This window comes from Typopeltis vanoorti, chromosome 10 (genome assembly GCF_054136105.1).
Source record: "Typopeltis vanoorti isolate ZY-2024b chromosome 10, IOZ_Tvanoo_1.0, whole genome shotgun sequence".
Lineage (NCBI taxonomy): Eukaryota > Metazoa > Arthropoda > Arachnida > Uropygi > Thelyphonidae > Typopeltis > Typopeltis vanoorti.
In genome coordinates, this window is record NC_143558.1 from 26,759,459 (window position 1) to 26,779,607 (window position 20,149).

The 20,149-nt window shown below is 36.4% G+C and overlaps 1 protein-coding gene across 1 annotated transcript in view; it reads right to left on the minus strand.

The window, feature by feature from the left end:
• Positions 1-20,149, minus strand: part of LOC150102260 (acylphosphatase-2-like) — a 50,401-nt gene that overhangs the window by 16,917 nt on the left and 13,335 nt on the right. The window contains exon 2 of the mRNA XM_090399433.1: positions 13,849-13,865. Coding sequence (XP_090255559.1) covers positions 13,849-13,865 — 17 coding nt within the window. The remainder of the gene's footprint in view (positions 1-13,848; positions 13,866-20,149) is intronic.

Genomic DNA, 20,149 nt, shown 5'->3' on the forward strand with positions numbered 1-20,149 from the left:
ACATGTATATGAAGATAAATATATATATAGTTTTTTCTGGTTAACATGTAGAGGCGAGTACATGCACCCATGGACTACCACTGCATGAGCAAGGTTTAACCTTTTTGAAGGAGGGAGAGAGAGGTTGGATTTGGTATGTTTATGTCCTTGTATTGGTGTTTGAGAGCAATTCATTATGAATTTAAAAAAAACACACAAAAAAAAAAACAATAATAATTTGTTTCTAGCAGACCAACTCTATGGAGATGATATTATTATTATACAGGCAACAACAACAATTTTTTTTCCCTGCATTTTGTCATTTGTATTTTTATTGCAGTGTAGAAAAACCACACGTCTAGTAGGATAGGTACTATGTGAATAATGACTCTCCTGATATGAATATTCTGAATCCATAGAGAAGTCTGTATAATAATAATAATTTGTTTCTAGCAGACCAAATCTATTACTGTCTTTGCAGTGTAGAACCACACATCGAATTCTTTATTGTTAAAAAGCATGCCATTTCTTCAACGACAATATTTCATTCTTTTTAGAACAGAGCTTACATCGAGAGTATAATCACTGTTCTCTTTAAAAATTGCTGCATTTTTAACGCAACTGGGTGAATTAAGTGGTTCGCTGTTTTCAGAATGCTTAATTTAGTTTCTGATGAAAAAAATCTTTTTTTTTTTTTTTGCTGCTTTCAGCACTTTCACATTTATCTGCTATATTTCAAAGTATGTACTATTACTTTGTAATGAAATACTTTGTGTTGAAATACAGAAAAAACAGAATGGCAATATGTATATACATTCATAACATTAATGTGTGGAATACGTTCAACTGGAGAATATTCAAACACACTGGCAAAGAAGAGAGAAAGAATTACGTGAACATTTTCCATTATGCATCACAAAATGTCATTGAACTTCACACATAAAATGTTCATAAGTGCAGGTTCTGTTTTCATTAAATAAACTGAAGATCACAATTTGTTGGTCCATACAAAGTTCATAAATACGAATTATTCACATATTGAAAATCCATAAGTAGAGGTTTGCCTGTATATATATACATACATACATACATATACATACATAGATTGTGTGTGTGTGTGTGTGTAATATAAAATAATGCTTGCCATGACTATATGTACAGCATATACCAATACACGTTACAGTTTACCTGTAATGCATAGTAACTGGTAATCTGTAATTTTATTCTCTAATCAAAGGATGGGCCTGTTTCTTTTAGTATATACTAGTGGGAACTCTTCCCCCCCTTTGGCGCCTACGGTGCCCCCTCCCTTGAGTTCTGGGCTGGTAAGCCGGTTCTCCATTGTTTTGAAATGTCCAACAAATTGTTGTCTCATGAAGGCAAACACATTGTTGGACGTGAAACGTTTAAAATTTCGGCTTATCAGCTTAACCTGGCTCAAAACAATGAAGAGACAAAAAACAAGACATAAAAACATTTCAAGTTTCAGCTTAACAGCTTAACCTGGCTCAAAACAATGAAGAGACAAAAAACGTTTCAAATTTTGGCTTATCTTTTTATATATAGAGAGTGGATATCATTTCAAAATTATTTTTATTTTTTAACATAATCTCCCTTAATACTAACACATTTATTCCAGCACCATTATTCCATCCCTGTAGTGGTTCTCAGTAAGATCTGCAAAATGCCTCTCTACAGCTGCAATCACCTCTTCATTCAAAGAAAAACACTGACCAGCGAGGAAGAGTTTTAGTTTTGGAAAGATATAGAAGTCAGAGGAAATAAAATCTGGGGAAGAGGGTGGATGTTCCAACAATTCATAGTGCACACCCCTTAATTTTCCCATTGCCAAAACACCTTTGTGGCCAGGTGCATTATCCTGATGAAAGATGATTTTTTTCCTTCTGCAAACTGAGTCTTTTCTCATGAATTTTTTCGTCTAGTCTTGTTAAAAGATCGGAATAATATTCCCCGGTTATTGTTTTACCCTTTTCAAGATAATTAATAAACAAAATGCCTTTAGCATCCCAAAACACCGATACCATGACCTTTACCGACTTTGTCTTCTTTGGCGCTGAACAACCGGCTTCTGTCCACTGTTTTGACTGCTGTTTGGATTCTGGTGTGTAATGGTGAATCCAAGTCTCATCCATTGTAATAAATCAAAGCAAAAAATCCGTTTTATTCTTGTTTAAACACTCCAAGCACTGTTCAGAGATTTTCATGCGAGAGTGTTTTGATCTGCTGGGAGCAAGCGCGGCATCTATTTTCTGCAAAGTTTTTTCATTTGCAATTCTTCATGCAAAATATATCCTATATGTTCTTTTGAAATGCCTATAGTCTCAGCAATTTCATGCAATTTGACTTGCCAGTCATTCAATACCATATCGTGCAGATGATCAATGATTTCTGGTGTTGTTTCACGTTTTGGATGTCTTTCACATGGATCATCTTCAAGGCTGGTACAGCCACGTCTATCATGGCTGTACCATGATAGACAGCAAATCTCATGGCTGATTTGCGTGTTCTCATGGCTGATACAGCAAATCAGCCATGAGAACACATGCAATTTACAGAAAACAATGCTGTTGTTTGTGGTGATGGTGTTATTGGTAGCAGTATATGTGTGTGTGTGTGTCTGTGTGTATAGCAGAGTAAAGTGCCCTCCTGCAATGAGTCCTTGGAGGTTGTCACATAATAATTTGTAAGATTGGGCATGTCTCTCTTTAATTTTGCCACTAGTCCATTGTTTTTTGCCAAGCATCTTACATGCTCTTTCTCCTCCACCGCCTGATAACCAATTATTAGTCTTCCATGAAAAGAAGACCGTGTTCATTTTACTTTCTCATCTATCAAATTACAGTATCGAGTTTTGGAGAGAAATTATATTAACAAATGCTTCCTTCAATTTTTTGTGTATGTATCTCATATAACGGATGAGTTTCACCTCATTTAAAATATCTAAAAAGAATTTATAAGACACACTAATGGAGACTGATTGTTTTAATTAATTTTTGTTTAACGACATCAGCAGTAACAGATACAAATTCTTTACATTTCTCCTCTGTCCTGCTGAACCTCTCAGCAGGACAGAGGATACTAACAGTTTTAGATGGAAAAATTATTGGAAAAGGATCAAGAGACAAAAAACAAAGGACATGGCTTGTAGATATAAGATCATGGATAGGATCAGATCACATGGCTATGCAGAAACAAAAAAAGGAAAGCCACCAACAGAGAGAACTGGAAGGACATGGTGCTGCACCCTCTCACTGAGGAAGCTACATGAAGAAGAATAGGCTGTATTAAAAAAGCATTTCAGGTATTGATTTTACAATCCATCTTTCTTTGGAAAATAACTAGAGATATATTTCATGAGCGATTTCTGGCCAAGTCATGTGTTACAGAATTTTTTTTTTTTTTTGGCGAAAGAAGTCTCATGAAACCTAAATGTCTCCACTTTAAAAAGGCTTCAAAAACCTTCTAGTGTTTCTTTCAGCAGTCTCCATTTTTTATACATTATGCAGATTTATCTTCGCAGCATAACCACTCGAATTCCTTGGGCCATTTGTCTCGACTGTTTTTAGTTGATGATACAACAAAACTCTTTTCTCCAGTGTTTTTAATGCTGTCTAGTCCCTTACTTTGACTTCAGTTTTGCACTTCACAAAACCAAATAGGGTAGTTTGCATTTCCTTTCGTTTAGTGTTCATAATGAAGAGTGAATTTATATAAATTGTCCAATAAAACAATTCAAGAGGAAAGACAAATTATTTTACAAAAACAATATAAAGTGGTTTGCAACGTAGTCAGACTAACATTTCACAATGAAATTTAAATAACATGATCCTGTATTCGACTTGTCTTTGCAAGATAATTATGTCTTTTAAAGAAGAACACTATAAAAAAAGCTTTTCATCCTGAATGTTCAAGTATATAATTACACTAAGCTAATTCATGTTGTGAATTGTGAAAATAAGCTTACATCAATACTCACACAACCACACAGCTGCTCATGGGTTAAAGAGGATGTTGGAACAATTACAGATGGCAATGAAACAAATGAAAATAGGTCTTGTTAAATTATTATTATTTTTTTTTTTTAGGTGTATCTCTGATTTTTATAAGAATGGTGATGACTTGCAAGTTATGCAAAATAAAATGTTGTTTGAGAATACTTAACTATTTATTTCAAAATTAATCTACAGTTAGGAATTACTGCAGAGAGTAATTCCTATCTATTGTCATAGATAGGAATTACTTCACATTTCCAAACAATGGCAAGGTATCTTTAAGGGCATCTCTGTTCAAACATTTAGCACAGAAATAGTCTATGAAAGAATTAACTTTTTTAATTAATTACATAAGATACTATCTCCTAGTTAAAAATAAAACTTCATTCAGTGGAAGCTGCCTATGATCAAATAACTTGATTGAGAATGAGATGTTTTAAAACTAAAAAAATAAATAAATAAATAAAAGTGTAAATTATATGGCAATACATTAAGAACAAGGCTTAAAATTCACTTGCCATCACTTGTTCTCTAATAACTTGCCCTTGGCAAGTGGACTTCTGGACCCTTGTCAAAATAATAATAATGAAGTAATTCCTATCTATGACAATAGGTGGCACTATTTATCTCTCACCCTGTTATAGGATCAGTGCCGGAGAGGTTCTACAGAAAATAGTGGGAGATCAGGGGAGAACCAGAGGTCATCCCTGAAAGCTGTATAAGGAGGGTGTGAGTAGGGGAATGAGAAGCAGGTTTTTTCATGCAGAAACTCTCCTGACATTAACAAAATAGAAAATTTTTGGGCCATAGTGAAAAAGAGACTTGGAAAATTAAATCATGATACAAAAGATAACTTAATACAATCCATTATAAAAGTATGGTTTCGAGATGCAGAAATAAGAATAATGCATTCTACGTTAGTAGAATCCATGCCAAGCAAATTAATGAGCTTATTAAGAACAGACGAGCATATAAATTATTAGGTAAAGTTGGAGTTTAATTGTTGTACTTATTTTCTTGCAAAATTAAAATTTTTCTTTAAAATGTGAATGTTTGGATTAATGTGTTCTCTATTGCTTATATATATATATATATATAGGAAAACCTCGCTTAATGCAAATTTGATATGAACAATAATCAGTTAGTGCCATTAAGTGAAACAACACTATTTCCTGCTTTAAGGGGGTGATTAATCAGTTAACACAATTTTTTTACATTAATACAAAACTTTTTGTCGCCAATCTGCAGCAAGCAGTGGCACTTGTCAATGTAGCAGTCAGTGGATAGTAGCAGTGCTGCGGATGGTGGCTGGCGACACTTGGCATTTGACTCAAAGCTATCGTCACAAACTTTGTTCTCTTGCTCAATCACTTTGGTGATCCAATATAAGGGTCTATGGAACAGGAAAGAAGAACCACCATTCCAGATATCGAGATGAGAACTAAAGTATGACTTCAGTCCCGGTAAGAAATTCTTTGTCTTCACATTTTGGATTCATAAAGAAGGGACGTGTGTAGTCTTAGTAAGTGTTCATGTAGAACGAATGTGAGAGTTTAAAATTTTGTTCCAAGGAAACGTGGCATAGTAATTTCTTTGTTCCTCGAGAACGTACTGTGATATCTTAATTAGTTCCTTGAGAACGTGTAGGAAGTTTGATAAGATTTATTTAAAGTAACGAAATTTAGAGAAAAGGACTTCAGGATTTTATTGGGAAGGAGCTGAGATCAATTTGTATGATCGAGTTGAATAATATTTTGTATGTATATGAGTTTATGTTTGATCTCAGTTGATAAAATTGTATGTTCTATTGATGTGAGCTAAGTGTAATACCGAGATATTCTGCTAAGTAGCCAGATAAGCTAATGAAGTTTGAGTTGTGTTGTTCTAGAAAATTATAAACTTTCGTAATTATAAACACTCATAAAATTTCGGATCCAAGCGGGAACCCAATTTATTAATATAGGACCATGACTGTAATGTGCTTAAGGATAGAAACAAATATACAGTAAGTCTTTAAAGTAATAGTGATATTGTGTTCTCTGATCATTGATTCCTGGATATTACGCTTTAGATTATCTAGACGCGGGGTGGCGCACTACAAATAAATTTTCTCTGTGTCGAAATAGGAATCAATAATCAGAAGAATAGAAGGGCTGGTTCATCCATAAGAATACCACCTCCCTTTATTTGCACCAGAAATATATTATCGTTATAATAAGAAGTAGGCCACAGGTGTGTACTAAGACTGCATGTTAGAGAGTTGATAGACATAGAAACAAACAATTGAGTGTATAGAGAAAAGAATATATATATGAAAAGAAGAAGAATAAAATATAAATGAAATATTAACACATCCCCCCCCCCAGATATAACAATCTACTGTCTCCACCACCACCACTTCCACAGACAATCACAAACACACGGTGGATTCAAACCCACATCCTTTAGGCTAGAGTTAGCATTTAAACTTTAAATGCGAGACATATATATTTGATTATACTTAGATAAAAGATTAACTATGAATATAATTTCTTGGCAAGTATAATTTCTTTTTTAACCAAGTGAAAGATCTTTTGTCACCCATTGTCTATACTGAAGTTATCACATGGTAAAAAAAAAATAAATAAATAAAAATACAAATGGAAACACCAGTAATAACAGATATGGGAAGCAGTTAACACATTAGAAAGAATTACAGGAGGTGTCAGCTATATTTAGTGGGGGGGGGGAAGCATGAAATTCCTTATATTAAATAAGTACAGTAGAATAAATAATTGAGCATAAGAGTAAACTTGCTATTGATCTAGAGTCCTCTACTAAGTTTAAACTAATTAAGCCCATTTATGTTTAATGCCATAACCCCACATGAAAAGAAAAAAAAAAAAATTACCATGTCAATATGGTGAATAAAAAAAAAAATTACTCCACCAACATTCACAGCATAAATACAAACTTAAAAAAAAAATTGCACTCTGAATGATTCTATCTGTTGAGGTGGGACTTGTGCATTTGTACAATCTCATGTTCCATATCAGAGCATGCTAAATCTTTAATTTCCTCTTTTTAATCTTCTCTAATTTAAGATTTTCCTTGTTCCATTCTATCTCATTTATCCAGTTTCTCTCTCTCTCTCTAGCTCCCTACCTGAAAATCATGCTTTCTGAAAGTTTGATTTCTTGCAGTCCAACCACCAAACCAATTAATCTGTCTCCTCTCAAAACTTGATGTCCACCATTCTAACTGGCTTCCTTTTTCTAATTTCAGTGATACAGTGGAGTGGCAGGAGTGGGGGATGCTAGTTATCTGCTATAAGGAATGAATCTAATGCAAATCATTCATCTGCCAACCAGAATACTAAACTATCCTCTCTATTCATCCATACTGCCAGCCTGGTTGGCCCAAGTGGCTAGTGTATCCGCTCTCCAGCTAAAAGGCTGGGGGGGGGGGGGGTTCGAATCCTGCATGGATGTTTGTGATTGTCTGTGAAAATACTAATGGTGATGGTCGGCGGTAGATGGCGGTGTAGATAATGACGGTAATTGCAGTCACTGGAGTAGTAGAGATGGAGTTGTAGAGTAGGTGCCCTCTCACGATGTGTCTTTGGACTCCCTGGAGGTGTTACATAATAATAATAATATTTTGGGTGAATAGAGAGGATGGTAGCTGCCATAGCACAATTGGAAGAATAGCGTACCATTGCACCCTTCGATTGGAAAAGACCTGGGTTTGATTCTCGTCGTGACGAGGGGAATCCTTATATGGACTTTTTCAGTTGAAAGTGAGTTATCCAATGTCGTATGATGGTAGCAGGGATTTTCTTTCCCAGAAACTCGGGTTTTTCATCCCATGTACAGACAAATCGACCTTCAGAACACATGTAATTTACAGACAAAAAATACTGTTTTTGGTGATGATGGGCGATAGATGGCATTGATGGTAATAGCGTTGTAGTTGGAGAATTAAGTAGTGGTATTGGAGAAGATGACATGTATTTGGCTAAGCAGAGTGGTGTACCCACTCACGATGAGTTCTTGGACTACCTGGAGGTGTCACATAATAATAATAATAATATTTTTGATCTTTTCTTAACCGCTTCTGCTTCTAAGTATTAGAGTTTATCACTAGCCTACATGTAATGGTAGACCAGTGATAAAGTCACCCACCTCTTTTTCTAATATTATTATTATTATCATTATTACGTGACACTTTCAAGGAGTCTAAGGACTCATCACGGGAGGGCACTCTGCTCAGCTACACACATCTCACTATCTCCCCTACTACTTAATTCTCCAAATATACATGATGACACTCCTACTACCATCAACACCAGCAATTTTTGTCTGATGGTTGATTTTATTATTATTATTTTGTGATGCCAGCAAGGAGTCCAAAGATTCATCGAGGGGGGGGGGGGTGGCACCTACTCTACAGCTCTCTGTCTCCAACAACTACTACACTGAACTGCTACTATCATCATTTACACCAAAGGCATATACTGCTCACCACCACTAGTATTTTTTTTTTTTGTCTGTAAATTGTGCATTCTGAAGGCTAATTTGTCTGTATTCGGGATGAAAAACTTGAGTTTCTGGGAAAATAAACCTTGCTACCTCCATATGAGATCGGCTAACTCACCTTCAATTGAAAAAGTCCATATAAAGATTTCTCTTGTCATGACAAGAATCAACCTCAGATCTTTTCCAATCAAAGGGTCCAATTATGCTACAGAAGCATGAAGAACTATAGATCCACTAAATGGAGTGAGGCATTGAGCAGATGGTGCACTTCAGTCTGCCTCTATATCTCACAAACCTAGCAGTGTTCAAACATCAAGCTTCCTACTCTTAAACACTCGGAATACCATTCTTCAATGGGGTGATAACTCAGAGTCACTTTCAATCCCACAAAAACACAGTCATGTCTTTTTTTCCCCTTGTTCTTGTTTGGTAAGCTAGATGTTATCAAAGATAGGTGAGGTGGATTAAGAACAGATCTCACTTCTTGTTCTGACAAAAATCTCTTTCATTTTTTATTTGTCTTTAAGGTTAACAGCTTATTTTGTTTACTGAGTGGAAAGTAACAGATGTCTTTATTTTTGTGTCAACTGTTGGTAAGTTCATATTTTAAAATGAAAGAATATGTGGGTTTAGCAAATTATATTGGGGGGGTGGAGGTATGAAAGAGTAGAAAGGTATGTCTCATCTCTCAATGTGAATGAATAATTTTTTTTTGTGTGTCTCATACAGAGGCAGTAGGGTTTTTTTCATCACGGAAGACAGGCAAACCGGCCATAAGAGCACATGCACGCACACACACACACACACAATTGACAGATAAAATACACTATGCAGATAGGAAGGATTAACTGTCTTATGAGAGAGTATTAATCAGGTTTAGAAACTAAGCCTGTTGGATCAAGAGGTCCCTTTGCCTAAAATTTCTTTCCCCAAACAAGCAGTTTATTATGCTTCTTCTTTTCTATTAAATACCCCCCCCCCCTCCTCGAGTCTCTGTAGTTCTTTTGACAATGCTCTTTGGTTGGAAGACTTAAGTTCAAATCCCCTCTAGGATGTGGAGAACATTTTTCACACTACTATCATACTGCTTTTCAACTGAAGGTGAATTAGCAAGTCTCATACAAAGGCGGTAGGGTTTTTTTCATCACGGAAGACAGGCAAACCGGCCATAAGAGCACATGCACGCACACACACACACAATTGACAGATAAAATACACTATGCAGATAGGAAGGATTAACTGTCTTATGAGAGAGTGTTAATCAGGTTTAGAAACTAAGCCAAGTTACTTGGCCAGGCCACAGAGCCTAACAAACAAGGGAAGATGAAATCCTTTTTTATCCAAAAATGGAAATGAATCAAACAACTGAATACAAAAAAAATCTTGAAAGACAACCAATATCTCTCACGACAATGGAAAATAGTTATTAGTCTTTTATATTTTATGCCTAATAACTATTCCTAGGTATCTTGTAAAGGGTGGTCTTCAGGTCCATTATGCAGCTGTTGACATTGTGTAGCACCTCTGCAGTTGTTTGACCAATCCCTGTTTGATGTCAGGAAAGTTGTTGCACCTCAAGTGCACTTCCCTTTTGTCCTCGTCCATGAAATAGATTTGCTGGAATTGGGCTTCCTGTTGAGGTACTGGCAGCAGACTTCCTACCAAGTGATACACCTGCCCATGAACTATAAAGGTCGGTATGAAGCCATCTCGTAGAACCTGCCTGGTCCTGAATGATGTCATGTTGAAGCAGCCATTGTAATTCCGAATGCGGTTCATGAAGTGGACGTGCTTGGGGTGGCTGTCCATTATCAGGCTGTAGAGAGACTCAGGCATAGATTCAAAGGGTGGGAGCTGCACCTTGCCAGCACTGCAGCACATGCCGAGGGCCTCCTCCTCTTTCCACTTGAGGGCATTGCAGTACTGGAAGTGGCTCATGGTAACCAGGGCTACAGTGCTGTCTGCCTCATAAGCCACGCCTGAGTGAGTCTTGACCTTCAACAGAAGTGCTTGCCTTTCTACTCGTCTCCCAGGATTGCTTTGCTCAAACCGAAACTCTGCTGCTCTGTGCACCTCTGAGTTATTTTGTTGGTAGTTGGCCATCAGAGGATTGCTCTGTGCATATTTCCTTGCAGCATCCTTAAGTTGCTTCCTCCTTTTAGCATCAGTGTATCTGCCACAATGTTTGACAGGAGCCTTCTTAGAGGAAGAGGTGAAGGCTATGAGAGGTGCAAGGCAGAATCGGGCTGAGGGAGGGGCGATGTGGTGGACACTTCTTCAGATATGCATCAAAATGGCCCCTAGAAAGGTTCTGCATAAAGGGGTGACCTTCATGTCCCAAACTCGAACAACTGCCCAGTCACCACCAGCTAGCATAAACCACCATAAGGGTCGAGACATGAGAGCGAGGTACTCAGCAGCAGTGCCGTAATGATGGCGTGGCGAAAGAGGAGCCCACCACGGGTGCAAACTAGGTTTGGGGTGCAAAACATAAAAAATAAAAATAAATAAATAGATATAAAAGTCTGCTATTTTATATTGTATTTTAAATTTCGGCAATACGCGCTTTAAACACACAAATTCTGCAACTGCAACTCATTTTGATCAGGTTAACAGTAAGTATTTAACATATTGCATTTAGTAAAATTTAACTTGTTACATTTAAAATTTTCAAAATTTTTGTCATTTTTGGGTTGGGGCACAAGTCAGACACTCGCCACAGGTGCTTCATACCTTCATTGCTGTACTGCTCAGCAGAACTGGTGTAGTTGTCCTCGGTGTCATGGGACATGATGGAGAACTACTCCAGTTGTCCACCATGTGCCTCACGATTAGCTCATGCACAACCCTAGCCATTAGTACCATCTCCCCCATTAACATTTAAAAACTCAATTGCCATATCGACTTAAAAGAAAAATAAAAACGTAAAAACACAGTAAAAAGTGGAAAATAATCCTTTCTTAAATATATGAATTTAAACTTTTTGGAGTCGCTGCCAAATTGAACACAAACTAACTAATTACATAAATTTTTAATGACACGATAACCTATTTAATTGTTGTTGAATATTACTAAAAGTTCTGAACTTTTAGAACTAAATTATTATTATTATTATATCACACCTCCAGGGAGTCCGAAGACTCATCGTGGGAGGACATCTACTCTACAACTCTTTGTCTCACTACTCCACCAACCTTCATCATCTAACACCAATGCAATCCACCGCTGACTACCACCACTACTAGTACTTTCACAGATAATCACAAACATCCATGCCCACGGTGAGATTCGAACCCGCAGCCTTTTGGCTGGAGAGCGGATACGATAACCACTCGACAAATTATAGAACTAAAAGTGCTAAAATCCTCCCCCTCCCCCCAAATCTAGATTCGCCACTTTAGGGGTTGATTAGGGCAAAATCCTGAATTATATTCAAGCATTTGCATGGGTAACTTTTGCAAGCAAAAGCTAAGTCAATATCTCATCGGGCCTAAGAGATATTGAGGAATCCATGAAAACACATTTTACCCATTTTCATCCCCTTAGGGGACAAATTTCTAAAAATCCCTTCTTAGTGGGTGTTTAATGTTCGTGCTGGGCATTGATGAGTCAGTCAGTCAGGACATTTTTTTTTTTTTACATATATAGATATAAAATTTGATTTTATTTTCAATGACAATCTTACCCATGAAATGTTATAGACTTATATTCCATTAGCAAGGCTCCAGCAATACGACTTAAATTTACTAGCAAAAAAAATTTTACTTGCACAAGCCAGACTCACTTTTCATGATGCACTCAGTCATGTTATCAAGGCTTTGACTTGTCTTTACAAGATAATTGTATTTTTTATTTTTAAATAACTATTAAAAAGCAGAATCCTGTGTAGCTCAGTGAATGTGATTTGCACACCACGTCGCTTGACCGCACTAAGGAAGACTTTGTATCGAATCTAGTTGTCGACTAGAGGAAATTTTTCTAAGCCTTTTTTCGACTGGTTCCTCAGTTAGTTGATCTCAGGCACGGGAAAGCGGGTTTTTTCTCTGGAAACTCGGGTTTTTCGTCCTATAAACTCAAGAAAATTGACCGTAGAACCCACATTATTTCAGACATTAAATATATTGTGTTAGGATTAGGGACCACGAGATGGCAGCACTTGTTTGGCCGTCTCTCTTCACTGCATGCCGCTTAATTAGTGATAGCCTTGGGCCAGCTATCTCTGATTGGCTGGCAGTGGAGATTGAACTGCCCACTCAGTTTCCAAAAGTTAGATAAGGCTAAACGACCTAGCTTACTCCCTATATAGGAATAAAAAGGTGTCAGCCGTTTTTTTTATTTATTAAAAAGCGTTTCTGTTACGTAACATTTTCAAGCATTTAATTGCATTAAGCTAAATTCAAGTTGTGTGCTGTGAAAATAAGCTTAGGACAATACTATACAGTTGCACACCAACTTAAGAGGTAAATGAGTTGGAAGAATAAAATGCATAAATGAGCTACAGCATTTCACTTGACTGTGCCAATTTTAATTTTTGTGTTTTTAATTAACTTGCTAATTTTGTTAAAGAAACTTTCTTGCTGCAGCATAATTCATTTGTAGGTTTGAAGAGTCACATCTAAAAGATATTTTAATGTTTGGTTTCTCTTCCTCACTTGGATAAAGAAAACCAAACAATGACTAATTCCATTAATCATAGAATGATCCGCATACACCATATCATTAAATAAGATTCTACTTGGCTTACTTCCTTGTTATCAACTATTCTTTAAGTAATTTTTTTTTTTTTATCTTACTGTTATAATTTTTCCTTTTATCACAACATTTTGTTTTCATCCTTTCTTTCTTTATTTACTATTATAGTTTATTCTGTAATATATGTATATCAAAGTCTGCCTTATGTTCAGCTCTCTCAAGATATAAATATTAATTTATCTAGCATTTTAATAATTTCAAATGAAATCCTTAATTTATTATTTTACCTCTAAACTTACTGATCTAAAAGAATTAAAATCTATAGTGAGGTGCATGATATCAAACTTCAAATTGTTTGACAATCCAGTTATCTAATCTTTTGACTGGAACTTAGTTCCATTCTTCATCTATAGGGCTGTACTGGAATGGATCACTGGATCCATTCCAGTACAGCCTTTGATCCAAAGATTGTTCTGTGTTAAATATTAAAATAGGAACTAATTCCACTTCTAATCAAAGCATTTCATTATTACAAACAGTAAACCATTCTAAAGGATTATATAACACAGATGTCACAGAAACTTACAATATTTCATTTAAATAATGTTTAAATTATATCTAATAGATAAATTAAATTCATTACTTACCTTTCTGAAAAATACACCTGAAAATAAAATATAAAAAATTAATAAAAAGAAATCCAAGTTTCTTTCTATATACATTTTAAGAAATTAGCTCACTAAAAAAAAAGTAATGCTATCCAGAAGAGAGCAATCTGATTAACCAAATATCCACTACCTCACAGATTCACTCCATTCACATACATTCTCTATCTCACACACATTTGTACATTAAAACAATCAAAGTTTGCATATGTGCAATTGTCTTCACATTCAGTGAAAATAAGTATCATGAAGATACTTCATGTGCAAACTTTGATTGCTTACACTTGGATCAAACTATAGGCCTATCTGTGTGTCAGGTGTTGTGGTAAAGTTGTTGGAGAAGCTTGTGAGAACTAGGATCTAGAGTTGGGTTGACAACAATGGTATAATCTTTGATGGACAGCATGGATTTGCTAAAGGGAGGTCGTGTTTTAGTAATCTACTTACTTATTACAATAAAGTGACTGCTTCCTTGGACAGAGGAGAAGGATACACAGTAATATACTTGGATTACGCAAAAGCTTTTGATAGAGTACCTCATGATAAGTTGACAGTCAAACTAGAGCAGATGGGGTTGGATATTAGATTAGTGCATTGGATTGGAGACTGGCTATCTGATAGGTATCAACAAGTTGTGTATGGGGGTGCAATATCCAGGAAAAGGAAAGTCACTAGTGGAGTGCCTCAGGGATCTGTTTTAGGGCCATTACTATTTAACTTGTATATTAATGATATTGGCAAAGATTTGGATGGAGATATTCAGTTGTTTGCAGATGATGCAAAGTTGGGACGAACCATAAAGAGTAGTGAAGATGTTGTGGCCTTGCAAGAAGACTTGAATAAATTGAGTGATTGGGCAAGCAAATGGGGATGTGAGTTCAATGTTGCAAAATGTAAGGTTTTAAAATTTGGAAAACAAAGATGGGATGCAGAATTTATGCTTGGTGAGAATATATTGTTGGAAGTAGACGAAATAAGAGATCTGGGAGTGATAGTGGATAAGGATCTAAAATTTAGGGGACACATCGCCAAAATTGTGAAGACAACACAAAGACTTCTGGGAATGATGAGGAGGACACTGACGTGTAGAAGTAGGGAGATTCTTGTTCCACTGTATAAGGCTTTGATTAGGCCACACATGGACTATTGTGCCCAGATTTGGTCACCTGGTTTTCAGAAGGATGAAGAGATGTTGGAAAGGGTCCAAAGGCGACTGACTAAGGTAGTTTCTGACCTCTGGAATGTCGAGTATGAGGAAAGATTGAAAAGATGTAATTTGCAGAGTCTAGGGGAGAGAAGGAAGAGGGGAGATATGATAGAGACCTACAAGTTGGTAAGGGGTTGTTATAGGATCAGTGGTGGAGAAGTTCTACAGCGAATAGTGGGAGATCAGGGGAGAACCAGAGGTCATCCCTGGAAACTATATAAAGAGGGTGTGAGTAGGGGAGTGAGAGGCAGGTTTTTTTCGTGCAGAGTTGTGAATGATTGGAATGCCTTGCCTGAGAGTGTGGTGTCTGCAAGGAGTTTGAATGTGTTTAAGACCCGGTATGATGAGATGTGTGTGAGATAAAAGGACCTCCTAGATGAGTCTTTGACTCCATGAGGTCTTGTTTAATAATAATAATAATAATAATAAAGGATTAAACCAAGAATATAATTTGTTGGTGTCTTTAATTTATAGTATAACCATATATTCATCCAAATATATAATATATATATATAAAATTAATATTTAACTGACTAGAACCCGAGAAAGTATAACACAAAAAACTTTAATAAATCACAACTAGTTTCATCGGTGTCCCGACTTCTTCAGGTGAGTAAGAAATAACACAAAACTTATAAAATTAACAAGGTAAAAAACATGGACTTTCCAGCTTAATAAAAAGAAGAAGAATAGTAACCGTCATATTTGAATTGGTGACTGCATGCTATTGTTAGCATGAGTTGAATGTGAGTGACAGCTAATTTAAGAGAGCCAGTACTGGATTACTGTGCTATGGGAATCAGGCAAATTGTAGCTCAGATTGTTGTTCATGTGTGAAGGGTCCAGAACTATTTCTTTGGATTCTACAATTCGTCTTTCAAATTCATCCTTGCATATATATAAATTGGTCGTGCAGTTCCAATCAACTTGGTGTTGACGTTTTTCGAGGTTAGAGTTGGCGGAGAAAAGAACATGACTGGAAAGGGCGCTCGCTCGTGTTCTACTGTAGGAGATGTCACATCTATGTTCCTCAAGATGTAGTGAAACAGATTTATCTGTCTGACCAAAATAAGGTCGACCACAGTTGCACATAACTTTATAAACACCAGGAAAATGCAGTTGGTTGTGTTTTAGTTGACTCAGAAAAGAACGAAGTTTTGTCAGAGTTGTATAGTCGGTCTTTATGTTGAATTTCTTCATAATCCTAGATAGTTTTGGGGTAAGAGAGCTAATAAATGGTAACTGTATGTGAGTGATAGGGTTGGATTCATCTTCTTGTCAAGGTTGTTGGCGTGGTCTCAAACTTTAGTGATGTTACGAGATGAATATCCATTATTTAAGAAGGTGTTTTTCAGGAATTTAAGTTCTGTTTGAAGATCTTCTTCTGTGGAAGTAAGACATCTTGCACAATGGGCAAGGGTGGAGATGATGCCAAGTTTTTGAGGAGGGAAGTGATGAGAAGATGCATGCAAATATCTATCAGTGTGGGTGGTTTTTCGAAAAATTGAAAATTTAACACAGTCAGGTAATCTACTCATCTTTAGATCCAAGAAGGGGAGAACGCCGTTAATCTCTAGTTCTGATGTGAATTTAATGTTCAGATGTTGATTATCTAAATGGTTTAGGAAGTTTTGTAGTTCCTCTAAACCATGTTCCCAGATAAGGAAGACATCATCTATGTAACGTAACCACAGTTTAGGTTTTAAAGTAGCTACAGAAATAGCTCTCTCTTCAAAATCTTGTAAAAAAATGTTAGCTAAGACTGGGGATAGAGGGCTGCCCATAGCTAACTTGCTGTTTGTTTATATATTTTATCTTTGTAGCAAAAATAGCCAGAATTAATGCAGTGCATTAGCAGAGCAAATATTTTCTTAGAAACCTTGTCCTTAAGAAGAGTCAGAACTTCATCTGTAGGTACATTCGTAAAAAGAGACACGACATCAAAACTCACCATTCTGTCAGAGTCTTTGAGATTTAAATTTTTTATTTTCGAGATGAAATCTTCAGAGTTTTTATTGAAGGAGGAGGGATTGCCAACTAGATGTTTTAAAGAAGCTGCAAGATATTTAGACAGATTTAAGTAGGTGAGTCAATACCTTCCACAATAGGTCTTAAAGGAGTGTCATTGCGGATCATAAGTAGGCCGTACAAACGAGGAATGAGGGGATGGAGAGAGCGGAGAGATAGTCTTGTGTGTCTAGAAAGTTCAGATGTAGATTTCAGAAGATTGTTTGTATGGTTATGAAGTTCTCTTGTGGGATCACTTTCTAGAATAGAATAGGTGTCAGAACTTAATAAGTTGTTAATCTTTGAACGATAGTCAGATTTGTCTAAGATTACAGTTGCGTTCCCTTTATCAGCAGGTAAGATAATAATATGCTGCATACTCTATGGGAGGAGTTATACTGGAGGAAGTAGGGGAGACAAGAGATCTGGGGTTGATGATTGATAGAAACCTGAAATTTAGGGGACATATTGCAAAGGTGGTGAAGGTAACACAGAGGATTGCTGCAATTATGAGAAGGACACTGACCTGCAGAGATAAAAGGGTTATCATTCTGTTGTATAAGTCTCTGATCAAACCACACTTAAACTATTGTTCTCAGATTTGGTCCCCAGGATTTTAAGGTGATAAATTAACTGTGGAAAGGGTACAGAGACAGATGACAAAGATGGTTTCAGGACTGTACAATTTTGGTTATGAGGATCGGCTGAGGGAATGTGGTCTGCAGAGTTTGGTGGATAGAAGAAGGAGAGATAATATGATTGAAACTTTTAAACTGTTGAGAGGTGGTTACATGGTTGACACTGGGGACTTCTTTCGGCTGGTTGAACAGCAGGAAGGAGTGATGACAAGAGGCCATCCCTGGAAGTTACGAAAGGAAACTGTGAACAAGAGGGGGAGGAGTGGTTTCTTTGCATGGAGGGTGGTTGAACCGTAGAATGCATTGCCTGATGGAGTGGTGAGAGCAAGAACGGTCAATGAGTTTAAGGAGTGGTATGATTCTTAGGGGGGGGCCCTCCCCTCGATGAGTCTTGACAGACTTTATGTTCTTAGGAAGGACCTCCCACGATGAGTCTTTTGACTCCATGGAGGCCTGAATAATAATAATAATAATAATATCATTGTTGTTACGAATCAGGTGGATTGCTTTTCTTTCTGTTGGAGATAGATTATCTGTAGGATGACGACTGTTGTTTATAGTAAAGATGGCATCACTCCCAAGTAAAGTCGCAGTTTGTTTTGGTAACTGCACAGCCGCCTTTTCAACTTCTGTAAGAAAGAGTTCTTTAGGAATGGAGGTCGGAGAAGGAACGAAGTTAAGACCTTTTGAGAGCACACTAAGTTCTGCAGGAGAAAGTGTGTGTGAGGATTTGTTAATCACAACAGTTTTTAAATTTTGTGAATTGATATGGGATTGGCGAGTTTGCTCCTGTTTAAGTTGGTCAAATTTTCTGATAAGAATTAATTTGTTAGTGTTGCGATCTAGAAGCACGGAGAGAGCTCATGTTTTTAATATCAATCCAGGACCTGTTATCTAAAGATGAACATAAGTTATTTTCTAAAGAATCTCTTTTAGAGAAAAAAGAAGACTAAAGTGGACTTTGTATCTGCGATTCTTTCATTTAATAAATCAAGTTTAGCCTTGCGGTAGATATCATAAGCACGTTTAGTGTGAATCGATTCTTTGAACTCTAAAAACTTGGGGATGACAGAGTGAAATTTGCATCTTTACCAGGGTTTTCTGATATTCCTTGATATGATGTACATTAACCTCGTCAGAAGTAGATATATATTGTTATCAGGATAAACTCAGGATGTATACATTTATAAAATTAATATTTAACTGACTAGAACCCGAGAAAGTATAACACAAAAAACTTTAATAAATCACTAGTTTCATCGGTGTCCCGACTTCTTCAGGTGAGTAAGAAATAACACAAAACTTATAAAACTAACAAGGTAAAAAACATGGACTTTCCAGCTTAATAAAAAGAAGAAGAAGAATAGTAACAGTCATATTTGAATTGGTGACCATGTGCTATTGTTAGCATGAGTTGAATGTGAGTGACAGCTAATTTTAGAGTTCCAGTACTGGATTACTACGCTATGGGAATCAGGCAAGTTATAGCTGAGATTGTTGTTCACATTGTTGTTTATTGTGGTCAGACAGATAAATCTATTTCACTACGTCTTGAGGAACATAGACGTGACATCTCCTACAGTAGAACACGAGCAAGCGCTCTTTCCAATCATCTTCTGTTCTCCGCCAACTCTAAACTTGAAGAATGTCAACACCATGTTGATTGGGACCGCACAACCGATTTATATATATGCAAGGATGAATTTGAAAGACGAATTGTAGAATCCAAAGAAATAGTTCTGGACCCTTCACACATGAATAACAATCTGAGCTACAATTTGCCTGATTCCCATAGCGCAGTAATCCAGTACTGGTGCTTTAAAATTAGCTGTCACTCACATTCAACTCATGCTAACAACATGCAGTCACCAATTCAAATATGACTGTTACTATTCTTCTTCTTTTTATTAAGCTGGAAAGTCCATGTTTTTTACCTTGTTAATTTTATAAGTTTTGTGTTATTTCTTACTCACCTGAAGAAGTTGGGACACCGATAAAACTAGTTGTGATTTATTAAAGTTTTTTGTGTTATACTTTCTCAGGTTCTAGTCAGTTAAATATTAATTTTATAAATGTATACATCCCGAGTCCATCCTAATAACAATATATATATATGTTAAAGATACTAAGCTATTTTATATATATAAACTTGGTAATCCTACTTCCCAAGTAAGCAAACAGACAAGTAAGTCAAGTTTGCGACTGCAAGTAGTAAAAGTCTGGGCATCTCCGCACGTAATTGCTTTACTGCTCAAAGGATTAAGAAACAGCTGAAAGTCAATAGATCCTTCTCCTTAACTTGTTGTATTTGATGCTAACATGCAAGAGATTTCGCAACCATTTCATATATACATACATACATACAAATTTCTAATAAACAACAGCATGTGGAATGTGTAGGAATAGAATGAAAAAGTGACAAACTTTCAAC